Source organism: Lepus europaeus, chromosome 17, assembly GCF_033115175.1.
Source record: "Lepus europaeus isolate LE1 chromosome 17, mLepTim1.pri, whole genome shotgun sequence".
NCBI classification, from domain to species: Eukaryota; Metazoa; Chordata; class Mammalia; order Lagomorpha; family Leporidae; genus Lepus; species Lepus europaeus.
Genome location: NC_084843.1, coordinates 40,204,254 through 40,230,942, shown reverse-complemented (window position 1 = coordinate 40,230,942; position 26,689 = coordinate 40,204,254). Strand labels below are relative to the sequence as shown.

General features: G+C 35.1%; 1 protein-coding gene across 7 annotated transcripts in view; it reads left to right on the top strand.

The window, feature by feature from the left end:
- Window positions 1-26,241, top strand: part of LIPJ (lipase family member J) — a 50,746-nt gene extending 24,505 nt beyond the window's left edge. For 2 of the 7 annotated variants that reach the window (XM_062214895.1, XM_062214894.1), the window contains 7 exons: window positions 2,346-2,544; window positions 3,067-3,176; window positions 5,240-5,376; window positions 6,377-6,523; window positions 13,247-13,318; window positions 21,478-21,549; window positions 22,460-23,756. In XM_062214895.1, coding sequence (XP_062070879.1) covers window positions 2,346-2,544; window positions 3,067-3,176; window positions 5,240-5,376; window positions 6,377-6,523; window positions 13,247-13,318; window positions 21,478-21,549; window positions 22,460-22,693 — 971 coding nt within the window. In that variant the 3' untranslated portion in view covers window positions 22,694-23,756. Of the gene's footprint in view, window positions 1-2,345; window positions 2,545-3,066; window positions 3,177-5,239; window positions 5,377-6,376; window positions 6,524-13,246; window positions 13,319-18,836; window positions 18,998-21,477; window positions 21,550-22,459; window positions 23,757-26,203 lie in introns of those variants that run through there. The other 5 variants (XR_009868353.1, XM_062214898.1, XM_062214896.1 and 2 more) reach the window with 5 other exon arrangements.
- Window positions 26,242-26,689: the final 448 nt, after the last annotated feature.

The window sequence follows — 26,689 nt, the reverse complement described above, 5'->3', positions numbered from 1 at the left end:
CATCATTGGCACTAAGCAACAGTCGCTCGTTTCCATAGACCTTCTGTTTCCCTGTACTTTTCAACTGTCAAAGAGATTTTGTATGAGCTAGTTACCCCATCTGGATCACATTTCATTTCACTACAAGTGAATGTGTAGCAGTTGAAGTGCCATAGCATGTAATGTTCTTTTATTTATTTATTTATTTGACAGGTAGTTATAAACAATGAGAGAGACAGAGAGAAAGGTCTTCCTTCCGTTGATTCACTCCCCAAATGGCTGCCACAGTCTGTAGCCAGGAGCCAGGTGCTTCTTCCTGGTCTCCCATGCGGATGCAGGGGCCCAAGCACTTGGGCCATCCTTCACTACCCTCCCGGGCCACAGCAGAGAGCTGGACTGGAAGAGGAACAACTGGGACTAGAACCTGGCACCCATATGGGACACCGGCACCACAGGCAGAGGATTAACCTAGTAAGCCACGGCGCTGGCCTGTAATGTTCTTTCAGTACCCCACCTGCAAACCAGTGATATGATTCTCATTGCCAGCCAATGCACAAATAATCTGACTCTATAACCCTATCTTTAAGTGTCTGGTTGCTTGATCACTTTTGGTAGTTATTCTTAAGTCAAGTTCCCTAGACACAGAAACTATGACATGAATTTGAGGTATACGACTTATGAAGGAAATTTCAGGAAAAAGATGTGGAATACAGTAGAAAGCAGCTGAAGAGATTAATCAAGAATGTGATCTCAGCTCAAGTATATCTTCAATCTGGTACCATAAGGCAACATAGAACGCAAGGTACAATGGAGATGGTCTAAACTTCGAGGATGGAAGTCAGCCTATTGTATGTTTGTGTCAGTCAAACTGGGGGTTGATCTCCCTTGCCCCATGAAATTAAATTATTCTAAAAGTGTCATTTCTCAAAAAAATCAGTACATATTTGGACTCTAGGAACTCTTGTGACTAAAACAGTGGCTCTAATGATAATGATAATATTACCAATATTGGATATATCTGTGAAGATATGATTTTAAAATTATTTTATGTAATATAAAAATGAGGATGTCATATAGAATATTTTATCTAATTTGTTACTTAAGATGTATGTAACCTCAAATTACTAATAGATATTTGATCTCTATGTTTGAAATTTATACATATATATATATTAAAATGAGTCATATCCACTTGTCTATTTGAAAAAATCTGTTAGTGGACTATATTAATTTCTTTGTTGTTTTTTAAAATTTACTTTATTCATTTGAAAGGCAGAATGACAGAGGGACACAGAGGGAAAGAGATTTTTTATATGCTTGTTCAATCCCCAAATGGTTGCAACTGCTGAGATTGGCACAGGCTGAAGCCAGAAGGCCGGAACTGTATCTGGGTTTCCCACATGGATGGCAAGTAGACCATCATCCATTGTCCTCCCAGGCACATTAGCAGGGAGCTGAACCAACACTATGATTTGGATTGCTCTTGTTGCAATTAGTGACTTAACCTGCCATACCACAATGCTGGGCCTCCGTTAGTGAACTATATTAAATAGCTCAAATATACAATGAGATTAAACATTAGTAACTTTACTGCTTTTATGCAAACAATTTTAAACTGTTTTTAATTTTTAAAAATTCTTCAAACTGTTAATATTAAAAGTTTGAATTCAATAGTTTGCACCCACACAGAAACATAAAGTGTAAAATACTGTTTGAGTAAATCTTTACTTAATATATACTAAATTGATCTTCTGTATATAAAGAGAATTGAAAATGAATCTTGATGTGAATGGAATGGGAGGGGGAGCGGGAGATGGGAGGGTTGCAGGTGGGAGGGAAGTTATGGGGGGGAAAAAGCCATTGTAATCCATAAGCTGTACTTTGGAAATTTATATTTATTAAATAAAAGTTTAAAAAAATTAATAAAGTTTCAACATTGTCTGAAAAAAAGAAAAAAAAAGTTTGAAATCAGGAGCCAGCATTGTGACACAGGAAGTTAAGCCACCAGTTGTGATGCCTACATACCATATCAGAGCACTTGTTTGAGTTCAGTTGTTCTTCTTCCAATCCAGCTCCTTGCAAATGCACCTGTGAAAGCAGTGGAAGATGGCCCAAACGCTTGGGTTGCCACCTGTGTGCGAGTCCTGGGTGAATATTCAGGTTCCTGGCTTCAGCCTGGTACAGCTCTGGCTGTTGGAGGCATTTGGTGAAGCACAAAATGGAAGGTCTCTTGCTCTGCGTCTCTCCCTATCTTTCCATAACTCTGATTTTCAAATAAATCTTTTAAAAAAGGATTGAATTCAGATAAGAGGTTTTGTGTAGAAACTACAAAATTTTAAAAGAAATTTCTTGCATTTTTTTTCCAGCTCAGAGACTTGTTGTATATTTGCAACATGGTTTGCTCACGTCTGCCAGCAGTTGGATTTCCAATCTTCCCAACAATAGCCTGGGCTTCGTTCTGGCAGATGCTGGTTATGATGTGTGGATGGGAAACAGCAGAGGGAGTACCTGGTCCAGGAAACATAAGTATCTGAAAACTAATTCCAAAGAATTCTGGGCTTTCAGGTACAAATAAAATGAAGTAACTATTCCCTTTATTTTATAATTGTATTGAACATTTTATTTTCTTATAGAATGAAGTAAAATAAAACATATGTCTCTTTGCTTAATTCAGGACTTTCCAAAGACCATTAAAATATATGTAAATTTTGGCTTGAAAATTAAAGAGTGATTGATTGACTTTGAGCTTCTCATTTTTCAGCAGTAATCATCCTTTTTTTTTTTTTACATAGTAACTTATTGACTAGCATCATACTTACTTGAACTACTTTTCCAGTCTGTAACTTATAAATTTCATGTACCTTACTGTGTGAAACACAGAAATGCCCTTTTTAATGACTGCCTTGTGGTTATCGTATCCCATTGACTTTGGGTTCCCCACAGAAAACTCTTATTATACCAACTAACTTCTTGATAATAATTGAAGAGGGTTGGAAATTGCTTTTATTCATTTACCTACCTATTATCTTCAAATTTAACAGAGCATTAATAGAAAGTGCTCTTTTTATTTTCTTTTTTCTTTTGTAGTTTTGATGAGATGGCTAAATATGACCTTCCAGCTTCTATTGATTTTGTTCTGAAACAAACCGGACAAGAGGAAATATTTTATATAGGCCATTCACAGGGCACTACTATCGGTATGCCAAGAAAAAAATGTTACTAAATATCCCTAATTACTGTAAGGTTGTAGATATAAATTTCTTTTTAATTTGAAAGGCAAAGAGAAAGACAGAGAGCTCCCATCTGTTGGTTCACTCCCCAAATGCTTGCAATAGCTAGGATTGAGCCAGAACCAGCAACCCAGAATCCAATTCCAGACTCCTGCATAAATGACAAGAAATCCAATTATTTGAACCATCACTGCTCCCTCCCCCCAGAGTTTGCATTGGTAGTAAACAAACCCAGGAGTTCTGACATGAGAGGTGGGCATCTTAACTGCTAGGTTAAATGCCTACTCACAGATACATTTCTAAAGGTTGTAGATAAGCTTCTAGACCTACAAGCAGAGCAAAACAAAAACTGAGACAAGGATAACATAGCAGCATGTTCCAGAAACTTACATGCTGTTTTTGATTCTTATAGTCTTTTTTAGTCACAAAACATTGATTTTAAGCACAAGACTGTTTGCAGATTTGATTGTTTCATACTGTGTAAAAGTTGGATATACATAGTTGTTAAGATGAAAGATGAGGTAAAAACAAAAGTGAGATCCACAAATAGAAGTTTTATATTATTTTTGCTCTAAAATGTAGTGTCAAGTATTATGGAAAATACTTGAAAAGGCTAGTTTTTGCATTTAGAACAGATCAAACTTTAAAATACCATCCTATATTTGAAGATGACTAGAAAAGAAGTTTTCTATCCTCAGAATGTTTGACAACTTCACTTTCAGAAATAAATGCTCTAAAACCTAAAATAATCCTCTTACATTGTTCTGTAAACCCCTTTACTCTTATTCTACTTTGAAGGTAGAAAAAAGCCATCTCACAATAGAAGGTAATTTTTTTTTTTTTTTTTTTGACAGGCAGAGTGGGTAGTGAGAGAGAGAGACAGAGAGAAAGGTCTTCCTTTTTGCCATTGGTTCACCCTCCAATGGCTGCTGCGGCCGGCGCATCACGCTGATCCGAAGCCAGGAGCCAGGTGCTTCTCCTGGTCTCCCATGCAGGTGCAGGGCCCAAGGACTTGGGCCATCCTCCACTGCCTTCCCTGGCCATAGCAGAGAGCTGGCCTGGAAGAGGGGCAACCGGGATAGAATCCGGCGCCCCAACCCGGACTAGAACCCCGGGTGCCGGCGCCGCAAGGCGGAGGATTAGCCTGTTAAGCCACGGCGCCGGCCAAGAAGGTAATATTAATAATACAATGAAGAGTGTAATTTTCTTATAAGAATAATCCACTTCCTATAGAGAAAGCAAGTTGAGTAACAATTTAGTTCCATTTTCCATAGTTTTTTTCCACTGATATTTACTAACTATATGTATGTTTCAGTCCAAATTATCACCAGCTGATTATCTGGAACCTAGAATTTCTAAAAATTGAGTAATTAAAAAGAATAATGTGCCAGAGATTATTAAGGCAGATATATATATATATATATATATATATTATATTATATTTGGGTACTTGGATTTTCAGAACAACCAAAAAAGAAAAATGAGCACTTAGAAAGAGATATGTAACTAGATAAGGTGGCAAGAAGAGGAAAGATGACTATTTTCATATTAATGACTAAATAATCAATAAAATAAGCCCAATTTTACTACCTTCCATGAAGGAGATAAGGCAAGGAATTTAAAAATATATGAAAAGTAATATTAAGGCTATTTGGTATTTATTGAGTCCCTGACCTAAAGTGTAAATTTTGTTTACCTGAAAATTTCACCTCATTTTCACCATTGCCAGTTACATAAATATTCATTATTATTCCTGATTTTTAAGCTATGGTGTTATAGGTCCGATTTATTACTAAATAAACATCATTTATGGTCTAAATCATTTTGTAGTCCAAATTATTGGCATTATATCATGATCAATATAATGTCACATACTAGGTGACTGAAAATATTTGATAATTGAATTAAGAAATGAGTGAATAATTGTTTAGAAACTATATATTTCGAACTTACACTTATTCTCTGTTTTTTTTTACATGTTAAGAATGGCTTTAAAGTAGATTACTGATTCATATCTTATTTTCTTTCAGCTTTCATAGCATTTTCCACCTTCCCAAAGATAGCTGAAAGAATAAAAATATTTTTTGCCTTAGCACCTGTTTTTTCTATTAAACACACAAAATGTCCTTTACTTAAAATGGCATACAAGTTGAAGTCAATAATCAAGGTGAGTTCTACCTTTCTTTTTGGTTATTGATAACCCAAAATGACAGTTAATCTGTGCTTTCCAGCAAAGAAACCTGTATTTGCATAGCCACATGTATGAATTTGAGATTTTAAATGTTATTTGTTTTGTTGAGACCACATATTTTTAATTTACATTATAGTAAAATGCTTAATGTCTCCACTAAATAAAGAATTCAGCAAATAAAAAGTAAACAAGTCCAATCAAGCAGGAAGATAAGCAAGGGCTATAAACAATAATCAAATGAAAAGGTGTTCAACTTTATTCATATAAAGTAAATTATAAAATAGCCACAAAATCATTAAAATTATAGTGCTTTATAAATCCTATCAATCTGACAAATATTTTAAACAGCTTGAAAAAACAGTGTATTTACAGCAAAAATGATACACACTGGCATTTCCTTTTTCTTTTTTAGCTTCCACATATAAGGGTGATATCTACAAAGGAATAGAACTTTGCTCTTTGTACTTTTAGATACCTCATCATGAGAGGATATGTAGTGGTCAAATCATTTCTATACTCTGCTTTAAAGAATTTTTCTTAACTCAAACATGTTAAACTCTATGGGAGAATTCATTTGGCTATATACATAGTAAACTCACCATGTCAATTTAAAAACTATTTTAAAGAGAGGATGTGTGTGAGTGTGTGTAGGGAATGTGGAGAGAGAAGGAGAGAGAGAAAGATTTAAGAAATTTAAAATAATTTACTCCTCAAATGCCTGCATCAGCTGGAATTAAGCTGGTCTGAGGCTGGGAGCCAGAAATGTAATTCAGGTTTCCTGTATGGGCAACAGGAACCCAATTACTTGAGCCATCACTGCTGCCCCCAACAAGGTCTACAGTAGAAGGTAACCAGAGCCAGGTACCAAACCCACATGAGTGTCTTAACCAGTAGGCTAAGTGCCCACTGCACTCTATGACTTGTTATTTAATTTTTGTGATCTTCCAAATATAGATAAAGTAAATTTATTTTGCAGGCTTTTTCTGGTGATGAAGACTTCTTACCTAAAACTTCATTTAACAAATTTGTTGGTTCAAAGCTGTGTCCACTACCGATTTTTAATAAGATTTGTGTTGGTAACTTGTTTATGATATATGGATATGACCAGAAGAACTTAAATATGGTGAGAACAAGTTGCATTCAAAATGAACTTTTGCTAGTCTTTGGAATGTATCTCTTACTAGTGCTTACATTATGCTTTCTGTGTCACTGTGTGATCTATCCACATATAGTAGTTAGAATCTAAGCCTATTTGATTTTATGACTAATTTGTACAACTAATTTGCATTAACATGCTAGGATTATTTCACTTCCATATGCATTTTGCTTCTGTAAAAACTACAGTGCATATTCAGTGATGGATGTCTTTATTAGCTTTTTCTATTGGGTACTAGGTTCCTGAGATTCCTTATATTTGGGTCTTCTTCTGTTCACTTGTTTACCATAACTCCTCCTATACCCTGAGTCCTAACACTTCTTCCTTTCTTTGTTGACCCTTCATAAATAGAATAAGTGTCTCCGATTATGTTTAAGCATCTAGCACTCATCAGTCCTCTTGAAGTGGAAAATGGTTGTGCTCATATTATTAGAAGACATTTTGGATTGACTGTGTACATTCTCTTAGAGATGCAGGCATTCCCAAATTCCTGGACCCTGCCACCCATTAGGGAGACTCAGGTGGAGTTCCTGGCTCTTGGCTTTAACTTGTCCAAGTTCCTAGCATCATGGCCATTTGGGGAGTGAACCAGTGGATGGAAGATCTCTCTCTTTCTGTGTGTGTGTGTGTGTGTGTATATATATATATATACACATATACATACGCATACACATATATATCTGCATGTGTGTATGTATAAATATCAGACATATATACATATGTATGATGTGTGCATCATATACATATATATGTACATATACATATATGTGTGTATATATCAGACATATATGTGTGTATATATCAGACATATATATATATGTCTGATATTAGAATGGTTACACCAGCTCCTTTTTGGTTTCTGTTAGTATGGAATATATATATATATATATATATATATATACATATATATGTATATATGTACATGTATGTGTATATGTACATATATATATACAGACAGAGATAGCTATCTATATATCTATCTATCTCTCCCTCTCTCCCTCCCTCCCCCCACTCTGTCACTAAAAACATTTATTTAAAAAAGATGTAGGTATTCATTTAAGATGTTTTCATGACATTAAATTTAAACTGCAGATTTAACAGAACCAATTGTGCATTTGTGCTGCTGATGAGTTCTTGAACATGGGCCTTTTAAGAACTTCTCAGAATTGTATGTATGAAATACATGAAATCTGTTCTCTTTATATTAATAAAAATTAAAAAGAACTTCTCAATGGCAACCAGTTTAAACATTCCATAAAGAATACATTCTCCTAATTCTCAAGCACTTTTTTATGTTGCAAGGACATGTTAATTTTATTCAAGTTCATGTCCTTACTTGTCAGAGGGCTATAAAGGCAATTACATAAATATTATAGAATTTTTTACAATATGAGAAATGAACTCAATGCTCACCTTATTTGTCCATAAAGACATGAGCATTGTGCCTCTTGCTATAGAAGGCAAAAAGGACTACTTTCTTATTTTCCCCAGAAACCTTTTATTTAAGGTATACAAATTTCATGCATTTCATAACTTTAGGAACATAGTGCTTCTTCCCACCATACCCACACTGCAACCCATATTCTCAACCTTCTTCCTCCTCTCTCTCCTATTTCTTATTTTTTACTAAGATATATTGTCAACTAACTTTATGCACATAAGATTAACTCCATACTAAGTAAAGAGTTCAAAAAATAGCATATATATAAAAAAAAAAACCTGCTCCTTAACAGTGGAGACAAGGGCTGTTCAAAGTCATCATATCTCAAAAGTGTCAATTTCACTTCTGTAGATTGACGTATAACTAGGTGCATATATGTTTATTATAGTCATATCTTCCTGTTGAACTGATCCCTTAATAATTACATAGTACCCTTCTTTGTCTCTTTTAATAGTCTGTGTTAAAATCTATTTTGTCTGATATTAGGATGGTTACACCAGTTCTTTTTTGGTTTCTGTTAGCATGGAGTATCTCTTTCCACCCTTTCACTTTCAGTTTCATATATCTCTGTTGGTGAGATGTATTTCTTTTAGGCAGCAAATAGATAGGTTTTGTTTTTAATCCATTCAGCCAGTCTGCGTCTTTTAGCTGGAGAGTTGAAGCCGTTCACATTCAAGGTGACTATCGATAAATAACGACTTGGCCCTGCCATTTTTCCATAAATATTCCTATTTTTTTACCTCGGATGTTTTTCATACTTTTACTAGGAGATTTTCTGCCTTTCTTTCATAGCGATGATCGTGTTTCTGTGTTTCTGTTTGTAGCACATCCTTAAGCAGCTTTTATAAGCTGGATGAATGGTGACAAATTCTTTCAATTTCTGTTTGTTATGGAAGGTCTTTAATTTCACCTTCATTCATAAATGAGAGTTTTGCAGAGTACAGTATTCTGGATCGACAGATTTTTTTTTTTCTCTTAAGACTTGGAATATATCTCATCATTCTCTCCTAAGCCTTCAGGATTTCTGATGAAAGTCAGCTGTGAGTCTGATTGGAGATCCTCTGAAAGTAACCTGGCATATCTCTTGTGCACATTTTCAAGTCCTTTCTTTATGTTTTACTGTGGAAAGTTGTGTCATGGTGAAAATTTTTTCTTGTCATGTCTATTAGGAGTCCTATGTGCTTCCTATACTTGGATGTTCCTTTCTTCTCCAAATTAGAGACATTTCCTATAATTATTTCACTAAAAAGTCCTTCTAATCCATTCTCTCTTTCCACGCCTTCAGGAACTCCTAGGACCCATATGTTGGGTCATTGATAGTATATAAAGAACTATTTTCATACCTCTCTTTTTCACATTTTTCTTTTCATTTAGTGTTAGACAGTTATGAAGTACTTGAAAGAATCATAATCATAATCTTTATTTTTTGCTTACCTTATCTATTCATTCTGTATTTTGGATAGTGCATTTGGCCAATGCTATAATTCTTTGTAATTTGGTGGTGGTGTCTCTGAGAACTCCTTCTCTGTGAATTGCTAGAAATGCTTATAATCTGACTTTCTAGCCTTCAAATTTGTGGGCCTCCCTTTGGGGACTGAACTTGATAGTGCTGTAGGTTGTAATATGGTTATATCCTATTACAACTTTTGTTAGAAAGTTAAAAGTGGAAAACTTTTCTACATAGAGTTTTTGGGGACAGTAAGAGTAACAGTATAGTTAATCTTGAATAGATCATCTTGAGTCTGTCAAATATATGGAGGAAGTAGGGTCTGTCTTGGAACTTCTTTCCAGAAGCCACTTTTAAAACAAAAAGAGAATTTGTAGTTTGTAAAAAGGCAGTGAATGAAATCAGACAAATCTCACTCAGGCATCAAAAAACAACAAAGAATATATTGAAAATTAAGTGATGATACAAAGGACACAGGCAGTAAAAATTCTCACAATATCACTTGAAAAATATATCATGAAACAACCCAGATGTTTTGCTTTACTCAGTTGTTATGATTCTTTGATGATAGTTTACATAAAACTTAATATCACAAAGATAAATGAGACTCAGACTATGAGTACAGTAAGCAAAGGAATGTTGTTATGATTCGGATTCCTTTAAAGGAATGGATTCTTACTTTTCTGATAAATTTGAAATAGAAGTAAATATAAAATTATATGGTTTTGAAATGTACAACATAATGATTTAACATACATATTCATTGTGAAATGAATGCCACAATCATGTTAATTAACATATCAGCTCACATAGTTACCCTTTTTGTGTGTGTGTGAGCATGCTTCAGATATATTCTCTTAGCAAATTTCAAGAATACAAGATAGTATATTTGAAAGATTTACAAGTAGAATGTCAGAGAGAGAGGGAGAGACAGAAAGATCTTACATTTGGTAGGTCACTCCCATATGGGCACAACAACCAGGTCTGGACCAGACAGAAGCCAGAAGCCATCTGGTCTCACATGTGGGTGACAGAGGCCCACGTGCTAAAGCCATCTTCCACTGCCTTCCCATGATGCCTGTGATGCAAGTGGAGGCTTAACCTGCTGCACTACAACTCAGATCCCAAGATACTAATGTCACCATACATTAGACCCTCAAAACTTACCCACCCCTTTGTAACCTTTGCCATCTCCTCACTTCTACCACTTAGCCAGGCAACCACCATTCTATTCTGTTTTTATGAGTTCACCTTTGTTTTTTTTTTGTTTGTTTGTTTGTTTGTTTTTAGATTCCACATATAAGTGATCCTATGCTATTTTATCTTTCTAGATTCAACGTATTTCCTTTACCATAATGCCTTCCAAGTTCATCCATACTGTTAAATGAAGACTTGCTTCCTTTCTATTGCTCAATAACCTCCCATTGTACTTCTATACACAGATTTATATCACATTTTTTATTCATGTATGTTCATGAATGGTTGGGTTCATTCTAGGTCTTGGCTATTGTGAATAATGCTACAATGATCATGGGAGTGCAGCTATCTTGAAAGACAGATTTCATTTTCCTTGAACATATATTCAGTAATGGGAATCCTGGATCATATGCTAGTTTCATTTTTTGAGGAATTTCCCTAGTGCCATGATGACTACCAATTTACATTCCTATCAACAGCATTGAAAGGATTCCCTTTTCTCCACATCCTCACTCACATTTCTATGTTTCATCTTTGTGATGATTATTATTTCCATTGGTGTGAGATAGTATCTCACAGTGATTTTAATTTGAACTTCCCTAATTACTAGTGATGTTGAACACTTATGTATATTTGTTGGCAATATGGATGTCTTCTTTTGAGAAATGTCTATTTAAAATCTTTTGGACACTTTGTAATAGGTTGTTTACTTCCTGTTGAGTTGTTTGAGACAATTAGCTGAGTGATTTTTTTCTCATTTTCTCTTCATTTGTTTCTGATGTGTATACATTCATGAAGACTTAAACTTTTCATTATTTTGTTTTTATTTGTAGTTTTAATTTTTTCAATCTGATGGATCAGTATTTATAAGTTTTTTGGTTTTGTTCCTTGTAAATATATTAAAGTTTGTTTTTTAAGCTTTCAGATATTGTGGTCATAGTATTTTTATCTATTATGATAATTTTTTCTTTTAATTCAAATATTTAGTAAATTTATTTTACATATTTTCTACTATGATTATATTTATGATTGCCATTTCTCTATATGCTTTTTATTTGCTCCACATAGTTTTCTTATTATTTCTTACTTTTTCTTTTGTGTTTATGAAATATGTTTTAATTGTTTTTAAATTATATTTTATTTATTTGAAAGGTTAGAGAGACAGAGAGAAAGGGTCTTACCCACTTATTTATTCCCCCTAAATGCTCACAATAACCAGGTCTGCACGAGGCCAGAGCCAGGAGCCTAGAACTCTATCCAGGTATCTGATTTGAGTGGCAGGGACTCATCTACTTAAGCTGTTTTCTGCTGCCTCCCAGAGTATAAATCAGCTGGAAGTTTGTATCACGAGTGGAGTCAGAATTGGGACCGAGGTACTCTAGCACGGAATTCAGGCATCCCAAATAGTTTCTTGACTGCTATGCCAGATGCCCACTCTGAAATATTTTTTAATAATTCCATTTTATCTTCCCTTTTAACTTTTGTGACTTTTTCAAGATATGTTCTTTGTTACATCTTAGCAATTACTTGAAAAGACTGCCATTTTCTGCTTTACTTTAGTGCCATTTCTGCACTACTTTGAAAAATGCCCTTAAGGTGAATGTTGGGATGAATGTAAGGTTCTGTTCTTATGTTCTTCTCTCCATATTTATAGTCCATGGTGATTGCCTTTCAATTTTCATAAACTTATATAGTTATTTTATACTATACATCTATTAGCATCTAAAATGTTCGTTTTATAATTTTTTTCTTTTTTGATGGTTCTTATTTGGTACATAGTCTTATGTACTTGCGTTTCTTTGACTGTGTGGGGTTTATTGATTCTGAAAAAATATTTTTACTAATAATTTGAATAAATAGACATGCCTTTTGTTTTTCTTCTGGATATGAATATTTGCTTTTTCAAGATACCTGAGTTCATTGATGTGTGTGGTTCACTGATTGAGGTTCTTAGGGACTAATTAGGCAATACAAATTTAAATTACAGGTTGACATGAGAGTTCTTATACTTCTGCCTCAGCTTTCTATGCATACTATAGATTTTGGGACCCAAGTTTATCGTGGAAAGTTTTTCCTTTTTAAGGATACAAACTTTGTCACATCCTGAGCTTTGATTTTTGTTTTTCTCAACTAGTGAAGCTATCAAAATGAAAATTTGAATTCTCTGGGTTTGGCTAATAACGTTAAGGACAAAGTAGATTTAGTACTTCCTTTATATTTTAGAGTTTTTGTTTTTCTGTTCCATTTTTCCTGCTAATATCTTTCTGACTTGCCAGTTATTTAATGCTGTCAAGCAATATGTATTTGTGTGTATGTGTATGTGTGTACATATGTGTGTGTGTGTTGTTAATCAGTTACAGTGTTTTGTTAGGAAGGAAGATGATGGCCCAAATAACTTAGAAATCTAATCACAGCTTAATGGAAAGTTTGTTTAATTTAATGTAATTTTTTAATTTAAAAAATATACTTATGATTTTAATATATTTGTTTTATTAATATTAAAATTAATTTTAAATTTCCTTGAAATAATTTCCTTCATTAAATATCAAAGATTATGTTTTCTCTTATTGAACTAAATATAAAATGCTTTTTTAAAACTCCTCAGAGTCGTTTGGATGTGTATTTTTCACAGAACCCTGCAGGAACATCTGTTCAAAACATGGTCCACTGGAGTCAGGTATATCTGTTAAAGTACATTTCAGTACAATTTAATTTACACTACTCATGGTTCACCTCATCATTCTCTGGATCATGTAATTGCCATAGAATGGTAAATTTTGGAGGATAAGCTGAAATTATTTTTTATTTGCATAATTCTCTATTGTTTAGAAAATGTGTTAATGTCATAATCTATTCAAACCTCTAACACTAAGCAATGATTAGAGAAATATAAATATCTGTTTCACAAAAGAGGATATATTAGAATAGGGTTCACATAAGCCATGCTCTCCACTTGGCTTGCCCAAAGTTTCTAAGCTTTTCCTTTAAAAAAAAAAAAAAAAAAAAAAAAAAAAAAAAAAAACAAAGACTAGAACACAGTTTTCCTGATGCCTAGTTGAAACCTTTGAGAAAAAAGCAAAAGATTAAGAAATGTCTCTAGGCTATACACTTTCTTTGTTAAATTGTTCACTCCTGGAGAACCATATTAATGTTTGTATTTCTAAGGCCAACAATTGTTGGCATATTGTAGATATTCAACTAATATTTGTTCAAAGAATGATATTGATAAAAAGAAAAATTTAGTGTGAAAGTTATCTTAATGTTGAAAGCCTAGATAACAGAGTAGAAAGAGCACTTTGCTTAAATCAAAAGACCAAATAATAAATTCTTTCTTTGAACCTTATTGGAATTGTGGCATTGAACAGCTCATTTAACCTTTCTGAATCAGTTTCCTCAATTTTTAAATGGAATTAATAATTCTCCTACATAACTAACAAAAATATTTGAGAATTAAACAGTGTGATGTTTATGAATGTTCTTTGAAGTTAATAAGCCCTAGATAAATTTGAAGTATTGTTGGATAAAGCTTTCTCATTTATAAAGTGTTTAAATTTGTAAAATGATTGTTTTGTTACATATTATTAAAAATATTTATCATAGCTTATCTTTAGGTTTAGTTTATCTCTGGTGATGGCTAGTCCAGGAAAATTGGGGCAGCCTTTGTATTTATTCATCAATTTTGGCAAAATTTATTCAATACCTTCCTTGTGCTCTGCACTGGTTTGTCCTTATGAGATATACTGTGAACAAGAAAAAGACCCTATATTCTCTATGCTTACATCCTACTAGTAGATATACAAAGGATAAATAATAAACATAGCAATAAATAAATTATTAAAAATTCCACTAGGGAAAGAAGCTATGTGAAAATGGGGTGAGGATAAAGTATGAAAAAGGGATTAAGAAGGCTGAGAAGTATAGGATTTTTTTTAAAGATTTATTTATTTATTTGAAAGACACAGTTACAGAGAGGCAGAGGCAGGGAAGGAAGGAAGGAGGAAAGGAGGGAAAGAGAGGGAGGGAGGGAGGAAGGAAGGGGGAGAGAGAGAGAGAGAGAGAGAGAGAGAGAGAGAGAGAGAGAGAGAGAAAGGGGGTATTCCATCTGCTGATTCACTCATCAAATGGCCAAAATGGCCGGAGCTGGGCCCATCCAAAGCCAGGAGCTTGAAGCTTCTTCTAGATCTCCAAATGGGAGCTTCTTCCAGGTCTCCCAGGCACATTAGCAGGGAGCTGGATCAGAAGTGAAGCAACCTGAACTCGAACAAGTGCCCATATGAAATGCCGGCACTGCAGGTGCTGGCTTTACCTGCTATACCACGGTGCCAGCCCCCCAAGATTGTTATTTTTTGAATACAGGGGTTTGTTTAGACCTTGGGGAGATGGTGATATTTGAGAAAAGGTTTGAAGGAAGTAGGTGCTAAGGAACTTAGTGTACTTTTGCTTCCTCAATCCATTCAGGCTGCTTGAAGAGAATACCATACTTTGGTAGCATACAATTTCTTTCTTACAGTTCTGTATGCTGTAAATCATACAGAATCATACAAAATCAAGGCCCCAGGATATTCAATGTCTGGTGAGAGCCTACGTTTTGATTCAGTGGTGGCAACTGTTAGATGTGCCCCCACATGATGAAAGGAACAAGAGTTTCCTTGGATCTATTTTAAAAGGTCACGAAGCCTATTTATAAGTGCTATGCTCTCTTATCTCATTACCTCTTAAAAGACCCTACCTTCTAACACCATTACCTTTGGGTTAAGACTTCAGAATTTGAATTTTAGGGAAATACAAACATTTAGACCACAGTGTTGGGAGTGAGCAGTCCAAACAGGGAATAGTGAAGCGAAAACTTTATACAAGAGACTTCTTATGTTAAAATAAGTTTATTAATTTAGTTTTTTTGCTTTAAAATTTAACAGTTTTTAACATTTTGCTGCATGCATTCACATCAGATGAATTATGTTTTCCTGAAAAGGAGATATGAACATCACAAAGTGAAGGATTCATGATAATCATCATGTGGAGAAAGAAGGGTATATGGTCATACACATAGTATGATTCAGTGAATAATACTTATAACTGTGGTTCAAATATAGGACATCCACATTTATACCCTTTATATATTAACTTCTACAAATAAGCTGTGATATTTTTCTTTCCGAGTTTGGCTTATTTAACATAGCATAATGCTCTCCAGTTTCATCCAATTAGTTTTGAAAGTCAGGTTCATTCTTTTTTTATGTCTGAATAATCTTCCATCCTGTTATATATGCCACATTTTCTTTATCCTGATGGACATCTAGGTTGATACCATGTGTTTGCTATAGTGAACTGAGTTGCTATAAACATGGAATGCAGGTAATTTATTCATATGCTGATTTTACTACTTATGAAATATATTCCCAGGAATAGGATAATTGCATTTTATGATATATCATCTATAATTTTTGAAGGAATCTCCATACTGTTTTCTATAATACTTGTTTCAATTGTGTTCACATCAACAATGTATTAGGGAACCCTTTTCTCCACATCCTCGCAAGCATTTATTTTTTTATTTGGGGATAATAATCATTATAACTTGAGTGAGGTGATAATGTTATTGTGGTTTATATTTGAATTTCTTTAAAAATGGGCATTTTTTCATGTGTCTGTTGGCTACTTGTCTTTCATCCTTTGAAAAATGTTTGTTTATGTCTTTTGTCCATTTTTAACTGGATTGTTTGTTTTGTTGTTGTTGAGTTTCTTTAGCTCCTTATATATTCTGGATATTAATCCTTTATTGGATGCATAGTTTGTAAATATTTTCTCTCATTATGTTTATTGTCACTTCACTTTGTTAATTGTTTCCATTGTTGTACACAAGCTTTGTAGCTTAATGTAATCACATTTTCTGTTTTTTTGCTTTTATTGCTTGTGCTTTTAGGGTCTTACCCAAGAAGTCTTCACCTAGGCCCATGTCTTACTCATTTTCCCTGATTTCCTCTAGTAATTTTATGATTTTAGGTCTTAAGTTTAGGTTCTTGATCCATTTTGAGTTATATTTTTTGTATAGAGTGTAAGATAGGAGGCTTATTTCAAACTTCTGCATGTGGAAATACAATATCATCTATTGAAGAGACTGTCTTTTCTCCAGGGAATGAATTTAGCTCATTTGTTGAAAACTAGCTAGTTATAGACACATGGGTTAATTTCTGAGGTTTCTATTATTCAGGGGATTTTCTTAGAGACACCAAAGTAAATGTAGCTGATGTAGGTAAAATAGAAATGAGTGGGGCTGGCTTTGTAGAGCAGCAGGTTAAGCCTCCACATTCAATGCAGGTATCCCATATGAGCACCACTTTGATTCCTGGCTGCTCAACTTCTGATCCAGCTCCCTGCTAATATGCCTGGGAGAGCAGTGGAAGATGACCCAAGAACTTGGGCCCCTGCCAACCATGCCTGAGACTTGAACGGAGTTCCAGGCTCCTGGCTGGGCTTGGTCCTGCCATCACCATGCAGCTGTTTGGAGAGTGAACCAGTAGATGGAAGTTTCTCTCTTTCTTTCTCTCTCTCTTTTTCCTTCCCCACCACAACACCCTCTGTGCTTCTCCTCCCTCTCCTCTCCCCGTAACTCCTTCACATCAATATTTTTTTAAAAAAAAGAGGAAATTTAGTTGGAAAAGGGAGCAAAGGGAGCAGAAAAAAATAATGAAAGGTATCAATAGGCCATTATTAGAACTTTGGTATTCAGTCTGACTGAAGTGAGTATATACTGCAAGTTTTTTTTTTTTATCAGGGAAGTAACATTATATGATTTGTACTTTTAATGGAATACTTTGCCTACTATGTTGAATAGGCTATAGTGGGGCAAGGTGGAAACAGTGATTTAGGAAATTATTGCAGTAATTCAAACAATAAATAATTGTGACATAGACTGTTCTGTTAGCATTAGAGGTGGTAACAGTGTTTGTTCTGAATGTGCATATGTATATCCTGAATATGCAACCAACAAAATTCAGTGATGGATTCTATGCAAGATGAGAGGGAGAAGAGGAGTTTTAGATGATATGAAAGTTATTTATCTCAGCAATGAAAAGATGAAATTCCATTAAAGAACATAGGGAAATTTGATAGTTTTGGAGGACAGATAAAATGTTCTGTTTTGGAGATGTTAAGTTTTAGGCATCTATGAGATGAATTTAAGTAATATTTTTGTCTGAAATTAGAGCCTATAATTTAGTACAGACTTACAAAAGAAGATAAATATTTTGAATATTAAGTAACATAAAACCAAGAGACTAGGGGAGTATACAAATCGAGTGAGTATAGATAGAGAGGAGAGGATGAGCAAGAAGTTAATGCTAAGACATGAAAAATTAGGAGGTCAAGTAGCAGAAGCTAAATTGACCAAGTTAACTGAAAGGGAGCAGTAAGTGAAAAATGAAGATCAAGAAATTATGGTATTCTAGAAGCTAAGTGAAGAAAAGCTCTCAAGAATGAGGGAATGAAAAATTGTGTCAAGTCATTGATAGATTCCTTAGCATTAGTCAAAATTTTAAAATTTAATTTTTTTATTAGTATAAAGTATTTCATAGGTGCAATTCTAAGAAAATGTCCATATTTCCCTCTCTTTTTCTCATCCTTCCTCAATCCTCGTCTTTCCTTCCTTTATTTTTTTCTTTAACGTTTGCAAAAATATAATTTCAATCTACTCTATAATCACAGGCTAAATGCACTATTAACCATAATATTCAACAAGTAAAAAGTAGAAAGACCACAGTTCCACAGGAGTACAAACAAGGGCTAAAGACAACAATCAGTGTCAAGATTTTGATAGAAGTGTGGAAGTAGTGTGTGTCAGTAAATGTTTAATAATTGGTTCTCTTTGTGAGAGAAAAAGTTCTCTTTGGAGAGAAAAAGCACTTGCCTATTTCTGTAATAGTAATTGCTTGTTTCTGTGGTGGAAATTTTTCTACCATGGTTGATTTTAACCTACTAATGTAATGCCTCTTTACTCAGAGTTGGGAAGAGATCTTTAAATAATTGGCTGTTAGTGACAAGATATGCTCCTAGCATATCTTCAGATGGAGATATAAGACAAACTAGAATGAACTTAGGTAATGATAGATGCACAGTGTTTTAAACAAATGTCATTGAATTGTAGGCTTTAAATGGTTAAATGCTAAATTGTATGTGTATTTTACTATAATTGAAAGACTACTGTGAGAGGAATTGGAGATGGTGGGGACTTTCCTGTGGAATTTTGCTACAAAGAGAATAAAGTTGTTGTTCAAGAGTTCTGGTAAGACACAGGGAATTTGATATTATCTATATATGTCTATATCCATCTATCTGTCACTGATCTATCTCTTAAAGAAAGCAGTAGAGGCCGGCGCGGCAGCTCAATAGGCTAATTCTCCGCCTTGCGGCGCCGGCACACTGGGTTCTAGTCCCAGTCGGGGCGCCGGATTCTATCCCGGTTGCCCCTCTTCCAGGCCAGCTCTCTGCTGTGGCCAGGGAGTGCAGTGGAGGATGGCCCAAGTGCTTGGGCCTTGCACCCCATGGGAAACCAGGATAAGCACCTGGCTCCTGCCTTCAGATCAGCGTGGTGCGCCGGCCACAGCGCACCGGCCGCGGAGGCCATTGGAGAGTGAACCAACGGCAAAAGGAAAACCTTTCTCTCTCTCTCTCTCTCTCTCTCTCTCACTGTCCACTCTGCCTGTCAAAAAAAAAAGAAGTAGAATCATGACCTATACAGAGGAGAAATTTTATGAAACAATAGAAAAATGCATAGAATGATAGGATAGAGAGAATCTAGTAAACAAGAAAAAAAGCATTTAGTTAACAGATAGAAAAGAATATAACTGTTCATTATTAGTAAGCAAATTCATGTAATCTAAATCTCTAAAGTAAGATCTTTTGTGATTTCTTCAGCCTTTTTGTTGAAATAGGAAACATGTTTCAATACAAACAGTAAGAATAGGAGGAAAGAGAATACTGTAGAGAAAAGGAATTGCCCAGAAGAGTGGGAGAAGAAATTGACGAGGGAATTGTGGCATGATTGTAGGGCAAAAGTAATGTCCCACAAGAGATTTGCAACAGTAAATTTAACATGAATTAAGTTTGCATAGTTTTGAGTTTTTCCCCTGTTTTGTTTAGTCTCATTACTGTAGGCATGTAGTTTGTAGAGAATTAGATGTTTCTAGAGTGTGTTTGGAAGCAAGTTGGACAATATAATAGAAGTGAAAAAGTGTTAAATAGATTTAAGTCAATACCTTTAATGATTGTGGGATTTTTATCTGGGTAAGCAGAAGATAAAGGACATTGAGGGAATAAGGTATAATAAAAAGATGGAAGGATGTATGGATCCAAGATCTTAGAGTCGCAGGATTTTTTATTTGGTATACTAGAGAAAATTTGCAGATAATGTTAAAAATGGATTAAGAAAAATTAGATTTTGAAACAATCATAGTAATCCAAAGGTTTTTTATATTATGATTATATGACATGAAATATGGACATTTTCTTAGAATTGCACCTATTTGATTCAGGTTGGAGGACAAGATCAATGAAGAGGAACTAGAGGAACTTAGAAGCAAGCAGGAACTAAACGGGAGCTTAAGAGATGACAGAAACAGCAAAGATGTAATTGAATGACATGAGAAATTCAGAGGTTGGGTAACTCCTTGGGGAGGAGGAAGTGAGAGTTTTCTGGAAGCAGGTATAATGAAAAAAAGACTAACTCAACTCTCAAAGATACCCGGTAGTCAGGAGAAAAATGGTAGTGCCACTTGAAAGAGATAGAGGGGATTTGCAATTAGAGTAAGAAATTAAAATGTCATCAAAGGAAGAGTTTTAAGATACATGGCTGATGATGGAATTCCAGACAGTAGAGAGAGTTTTAGGAGTTGAGGAGAGTTGAAAACGTTGAGGATAGGGACTGCGTGACACCTTATAGGTTTGGAATACCAAACATGGCCGACCTGAGAGTTTGACCTTGTGATGAAAACATAATTGGGGGGAGGGGAGGAAAAAATCAGGTTAGATTTAATGAATTCAAAGTAGGTTGTAGTGATAAGGCTGGGGTTTTAAGGATTGAAGCAACAGATGACTTCTTGGCTGCTTGAGCCCCATTTTTGAGGCAGGGTCCTTTAGAGACATGGTATCTTAGTCCCAGTGCAAGACATTTGCTCTTGACCTCTGCTGATGAAAAAGGATTTTTGTAAGAAGTCTGATGTTACCCCAAACACAGGGTCCCCTTAGGGTTGTAAAATATCTTGGGAATATGGGATTTTATATGAGAATGATAGAATCATATTCTTGAGATTCCCCAGCTGTCTTTCATGCCACTCCATGCCCCTGATCTTTCTTTCTTTTTTTAAGATATGTTCATTTATTTGAAAGAGTTACACAGAGAGAGAAGGAAAGGCAGACAGAGAGAGGTCCTCCATCCACTGGTTCACCCCCTAGTTGGCCGCAACAGCTGGAGCTGCGCCGAACCAAAGCCAGGAGCCAGGAACTTCTTCCTGGTATCCCACGCGGGTGCACGGGCCCAAGCACTTGGGCCATCTTCCACTGCTTTCCCAGGCCACAGCAGAGAGTTGGATAAGAAGTGGAGCTGCCAGTTCTTGAACAGGCACCCATATGGAATGCTGGCCCTGCAGGCGGCGGCTTTACCCAGTATGCCACAGCGCTGGGCCCTATCCTATTTCTTATCCTATCCAAAAGAAAACAGGAACAAAGAAGCTCCCTTGCATAAATACTAACAGAGAGCAATAGGTGTAATGTACACCTGACATGCATTAGCTTCCACTATAATGAACAAAGTAATATCATCCATTTTTATTTTCCTTTCAGCTTTTATATTCTACAAACTTGAAAGCCTTTGACTGGGGAAGCCCTGATCTGAACTTGGTTCATTTTAATCAGGTATATAATTGTGGATAAGCCTTCCTTACCAGTTCAGATGATCTTACTGTAGATCCCAAGATCATCTCTAAATCCCTAGAGCACAATAACACAGTAAGAAGGACCAATAGATGGATATCATTCTGTTTTGGTTCCATAGTATCACATTCAACCAAAGCAGCTTTTCTATGTTTTCACATATTTTAACAACAAATATCCTAGATAAGCCTAAAGATGTTGACAAGCAATAGAAGAATGTATGATCCCTCAAGAGGAAAAGTATTTTCTTTATGATACTCATGGCTATGTACTTGATTAAATATGAAATAAAAAGCATAATATATTTTGACCTTAAAAGTAGTTTATTTGGGAAGATAAGACAAAGGCATATATAATTAGTAAAACCTTAGACATTAATAAGAATGTGACAAAACTGTGCTCAACTCTGTCTGACTTCAAAGTTTATGCTTTTCCACAGTTTTCTGCCTCAGTTCATCTTCTTTCCACATGTGGTTTGCTCATATATAATTCTGAAGTAAAATTTGAAGATCAATTTCAGTGAGATACGAATTGAGAATGACTGCCAATATTTATAATTTTTGATAAATATATTGATAATACTATAGTCACAGAAAATTTGATTAAAATAATTTCAGGCTTTAAAACTAATATTGGATTTACTTCCAAGAAATATTTGAGTACTTGAAATTAGAACAAATTGCCCTCTTTTGATTTATGTATGATTTATTCCTTAACAAACTAATAATACCAATTCTTTCATATTCTTTGCTTTCATGACTCCACTAAGTTGAATTCACTAGAACCAACTTATTTTAAAACAATGTTTCAATTAATAACTTACAAAATTAATAAATGTAAACTTCTAAGTTATCATTTCCTGTGAAAACTTTTTTCCCTCCTTTATTTCTAGACAACTTCTCCATCCTACGATGTGACAAATATGGAAGTGCCAACTGCCACGTGGAATGGTGAACGTGACTTGTTGGCTGATCCAGAAGATGTTGAAACTTTACGTTCAGAAATTAAAAACCACTTTTACCATAAAACTATTTCTTACTATAATCATATAGACTTTTTGTTTGGGATGGATGCCTATGATCAAGTTTACCGTGAAATCATTGATATTATCCAAGTCAACTTATAATGGACTGTGGTACTTTGAGTTTGAGGATCTATATCACTCCTATTAAAATTCAATTACTTTTTTTAGTATGTATTTTTTTTCACTTATTTAAATATAGTTTGTAATTTTTTGCTATTTTCTCATTGCCCCTTGGCCCTTCAGCCATTAAAGCAGTGGTATTTATCATCTCAGGGATATTGACAGATTGTAAGTCATTATAAATAAGTCTTCTGAGTTTCTTCTAAATACAGCATTTAAAAAACTAATATGAGAAACAATAATCATAAATGTTTCCCATTGCAAAAATGACTTTTTAAGATCAATTTTTATTTCAAAACAATGTGAACTTCACTAAATCATTACAGAAAGACTTTAGAGGAATACTTGATGATAGGAAAGTTCATTTTCTTCAGCACTGAAGAGGTAAAATATTTTCTGAGCTATGTAAGGGAGTTTGGGGAGAAGAGAAAGAGCATGAATGTGAATATAATGCTAGAGCCTTGTGATCACTTTAGGCCAAGTTTCAAAAGATAGGGTTATCATTGAAATTACACAGAGATCATGCCTCACAGATACAGCCTATAGAAACTGAAGTTGCCTTTCAAGTCTAGTGTGTGATTAGAGTAGCAATGGTTGAGGTATATTCCCAGATAAATAGACCTGAAGGTAGCTTTGCCAGATATACAATGTAGGTTTTGCATGAAAAATCCAGGAGCTTCTTATACATCAGAGATCTATGGATATTTTTAAGACAGTACTGGAAGATGGGAAGAGACCCAAAATTTGGGATGAAAGGATATTGTTAATCAATGCAACCTATGTTATGAGAAACTCAAACATAGCAAAAATAATATAAAATAAAATTTTTAAATGGAAATAGAGCTAAATAGCTGTTTCTCAAAGGAAGACACATGGATGAACAACAGGTAAATTGAAATATGCTCAGCATCACTAATCTCAGTAAAATGCAAATCAAATCAACAATAAGATATCATCTCACTTCAGTAAGTAACTATTTTCAAAAAGACAAGATAACAAGTTTTGGTGAGGATGTGGAGAAAAGAGAACCCTTGCACACTGTTGGTAAGAATGTAAATTAATACAGCTATTGTGGAAAACTGTATAGAGGTCCCTAAAAAACCTAAAAATAGAACTACCATATGATTCAACATCCCACTACTGGATGTATATTTCAATATCTAGCTTTCTATCTATATCTGTATATATATATATATATATATATATATATATATACACACACACACACATATATCCATCTCCAAAGGAAAAGAAATCCATCTGTCAAAAAGAGATATCTGTATTCATATATTTGTTGCAGTACTATTCACAATAGCCAAGAAATGGGAACAATTTAAATGTCTATTTCATATCTACCCATGAATGGATAAATAAAATGTGGTACATATGCACAATGGAGTATTGGTAGACCATTAAAAAAATGTAATTTTGTCATTTGCAGCAATGTGGAAAGAACTGGAGGTCGTTAAGTGAAATAAGCCAAACGCAAAAATACAAACATCGTGCAATCTCACTCATATGTGGAATCTAAAAATAAATATTTTCACAGGAACCAAAAATTACTAGAGCCTGGGAAAAGAAGTGGAGTGGGAGAAATGGCGAAAGGTTGATTGACAAGTACTAGGCTATAGCTAGATAACAAAATTCCTGGGTTCTATATGACAGGGATGACAATGGATAATTTGCTATACATTTCTCTCTCTCTCTCTCTCTCTCTCTCTCTCTCTCTCTCTCTCTCTCCCTCTCCCTCTCCCACTCCCTCTCTCTCTCTCTCTCTCTTTTTTTTATTTGACAGGTAGAGTTACAGACAGTGAGAGACAGAGACAGAGACAGAGAGAAAGGTCTTTTCTCCATTGATTCACTCCCCAAATGGCCACCACGGCCCCGGTGCTGTGCCGATCCAAAGCCAGGAGCCAGGTGCTTCTTCCTGGTCTCCCACACGGGTGCAGGCGCCCAAGCACTTGGACCATCCCCCACTGCCCTCCCGGGCCACAGCAGAGAGCTGGACTGGAAGAGGAGCAACTGGGACTAGAACCTGGTGCCCATATGGGATGCCGGTGCCACAGGTGGAGGATTAACCAAGTGAACCACGGCACCAGCCCCTGTACATTTCTCTTTAAAAAAAATAAATAAATAAAGCCGGCGCTGCGGCTCACTAGGCTAATCCTCCACCTTGCGGCGCCGGCACACCGGGTTCTAGTCCCGGTCGGGGCACCGATCCTGTCCCGGTTGCCCCTCTTCCAGGCCAGCTCTCTGCTGTGGCCAAGGAGTGCAATGGGGGATGGCCTAAGTCCTTGGGCCCTGCACCCCATGGAGACCAGGATAAGCACCTGGCTCCTGCCATCGGATCAGGCCGCAGCGCGCCTACCGCGGCGGCCATTGGAGGGTGAACCAACGGCAAAAGGAAGACCTTTCTCTCTGTCTCTCTCTCACTGTCCACTCTGCCTGTCAAAAAATAAAAATAAAAAAAATTAAAAAAATTTAAAAAAATAGGTGATTTGATTTGGGATGTTTTCACTATGAAGAATTCTTAAAAGCTTTTAAGGATAAGTATATTTGTCCTGATTGTATATTACACAGTGTATACCTTAATGAAACATCACACAGTACCCCATAAATATGAACATTTTTATAAATCTGTTAAGTTTTGAACTTCTAATTATCAAGACAATAAAAAGCCAAACATATAAAATAGAAGATAATAGCTATAACTCAAGTAAAAGAAATGAACTTTATAATACGTAAATAATTTGTACAAATTTGTACAGGAAAGAGTCAACTCAGCCACTTGGCTTGCTCAACTCTGCACATTCCTGAGAACATTTCTAGAACTGGCCCTTAGCATTTACTAGTTAATGAGCTCTGAGTCCTTGGAATATTCTGCTTGATAAGAGTAGACTTCAGGATTGGGCAATGTAGTACCACTTTGATCAGGTAGTTTATGCCAACAATATGATTTATAGTAAACACCTGTTTTCCTCTGGGGACTATAGTCTGAGTAGCTGAGGTCAGTCAGCTAAGCATACCTCTATGAATCATCCTCATAAAACCCTGGACACCAATCTTGGTGTACTTCCCATGCTGAAAATTCTTTGCACGTGTTTTTACACACCATTTCTGGGAGAATAGAGCACATCTAAATGAAACTTGATTGGGAATGTCTACCTGGAAGTTGCTTGATTCAAGAGACAAAGAATATAAAGTTCTGGCAAAACAATCAACAAAAGAGAAAAGAATAATACAAATAAATTTATCCACAATAGGAAATGGAATAGAGATTTGAAAGAAATTTAAAGTTGTATCATTTCTGCCTCTTTGTGAATTTAATTTTATATTAGCGGATATTATCCTTATCTGTATTACTTGAAATTATAAATGTCTTAGTTTAAATGAATATTCTTGCTTCTCATAACTTTAATTTGGATTGTTTTTAATATTGTTGACACTATTTTCTATTTTTTCCTAAGTATTTTCTTGGACTTTGACTTTTAGTTTGTCACTTGCTGTGGTTTGAATGCCTGCCGCGAAAAGTCACAGAAAAATTGAATCCCTCTTGAGATATTAAGAGGGAGACTCAAGTGCAACCAGGTGAGAACTTTAAGAGGTAATTAGGTCATGACAGCTGTGACTCATGAATGGATAATCCATTCATAGATTTGTGGGTTGATGGGTATCCTAAAATGGCTCTGCTATAAAAGCAAATTTGGGTCTACCTCTTTTTTTTAAGATTTATGTATTTATTTGAAAGGCAGAATTTCAGAGAGGCAGAGGCAGAGAATCAGTAGCTTTGTTGAAGTATAATTCATATACAAAAAAATACATGTAGTTAATGTATACAATTTGATGTTTAGATATATACATACACCTGGCATCTACTGCTTTCTATTCTGTATGTGAATTTTGCAACTTTCTGGGACAAAATGGGGAGAGAAAGAGGACAAGGGTGAAAGTGGAACTGGTTATTTTAACATTGAGTGG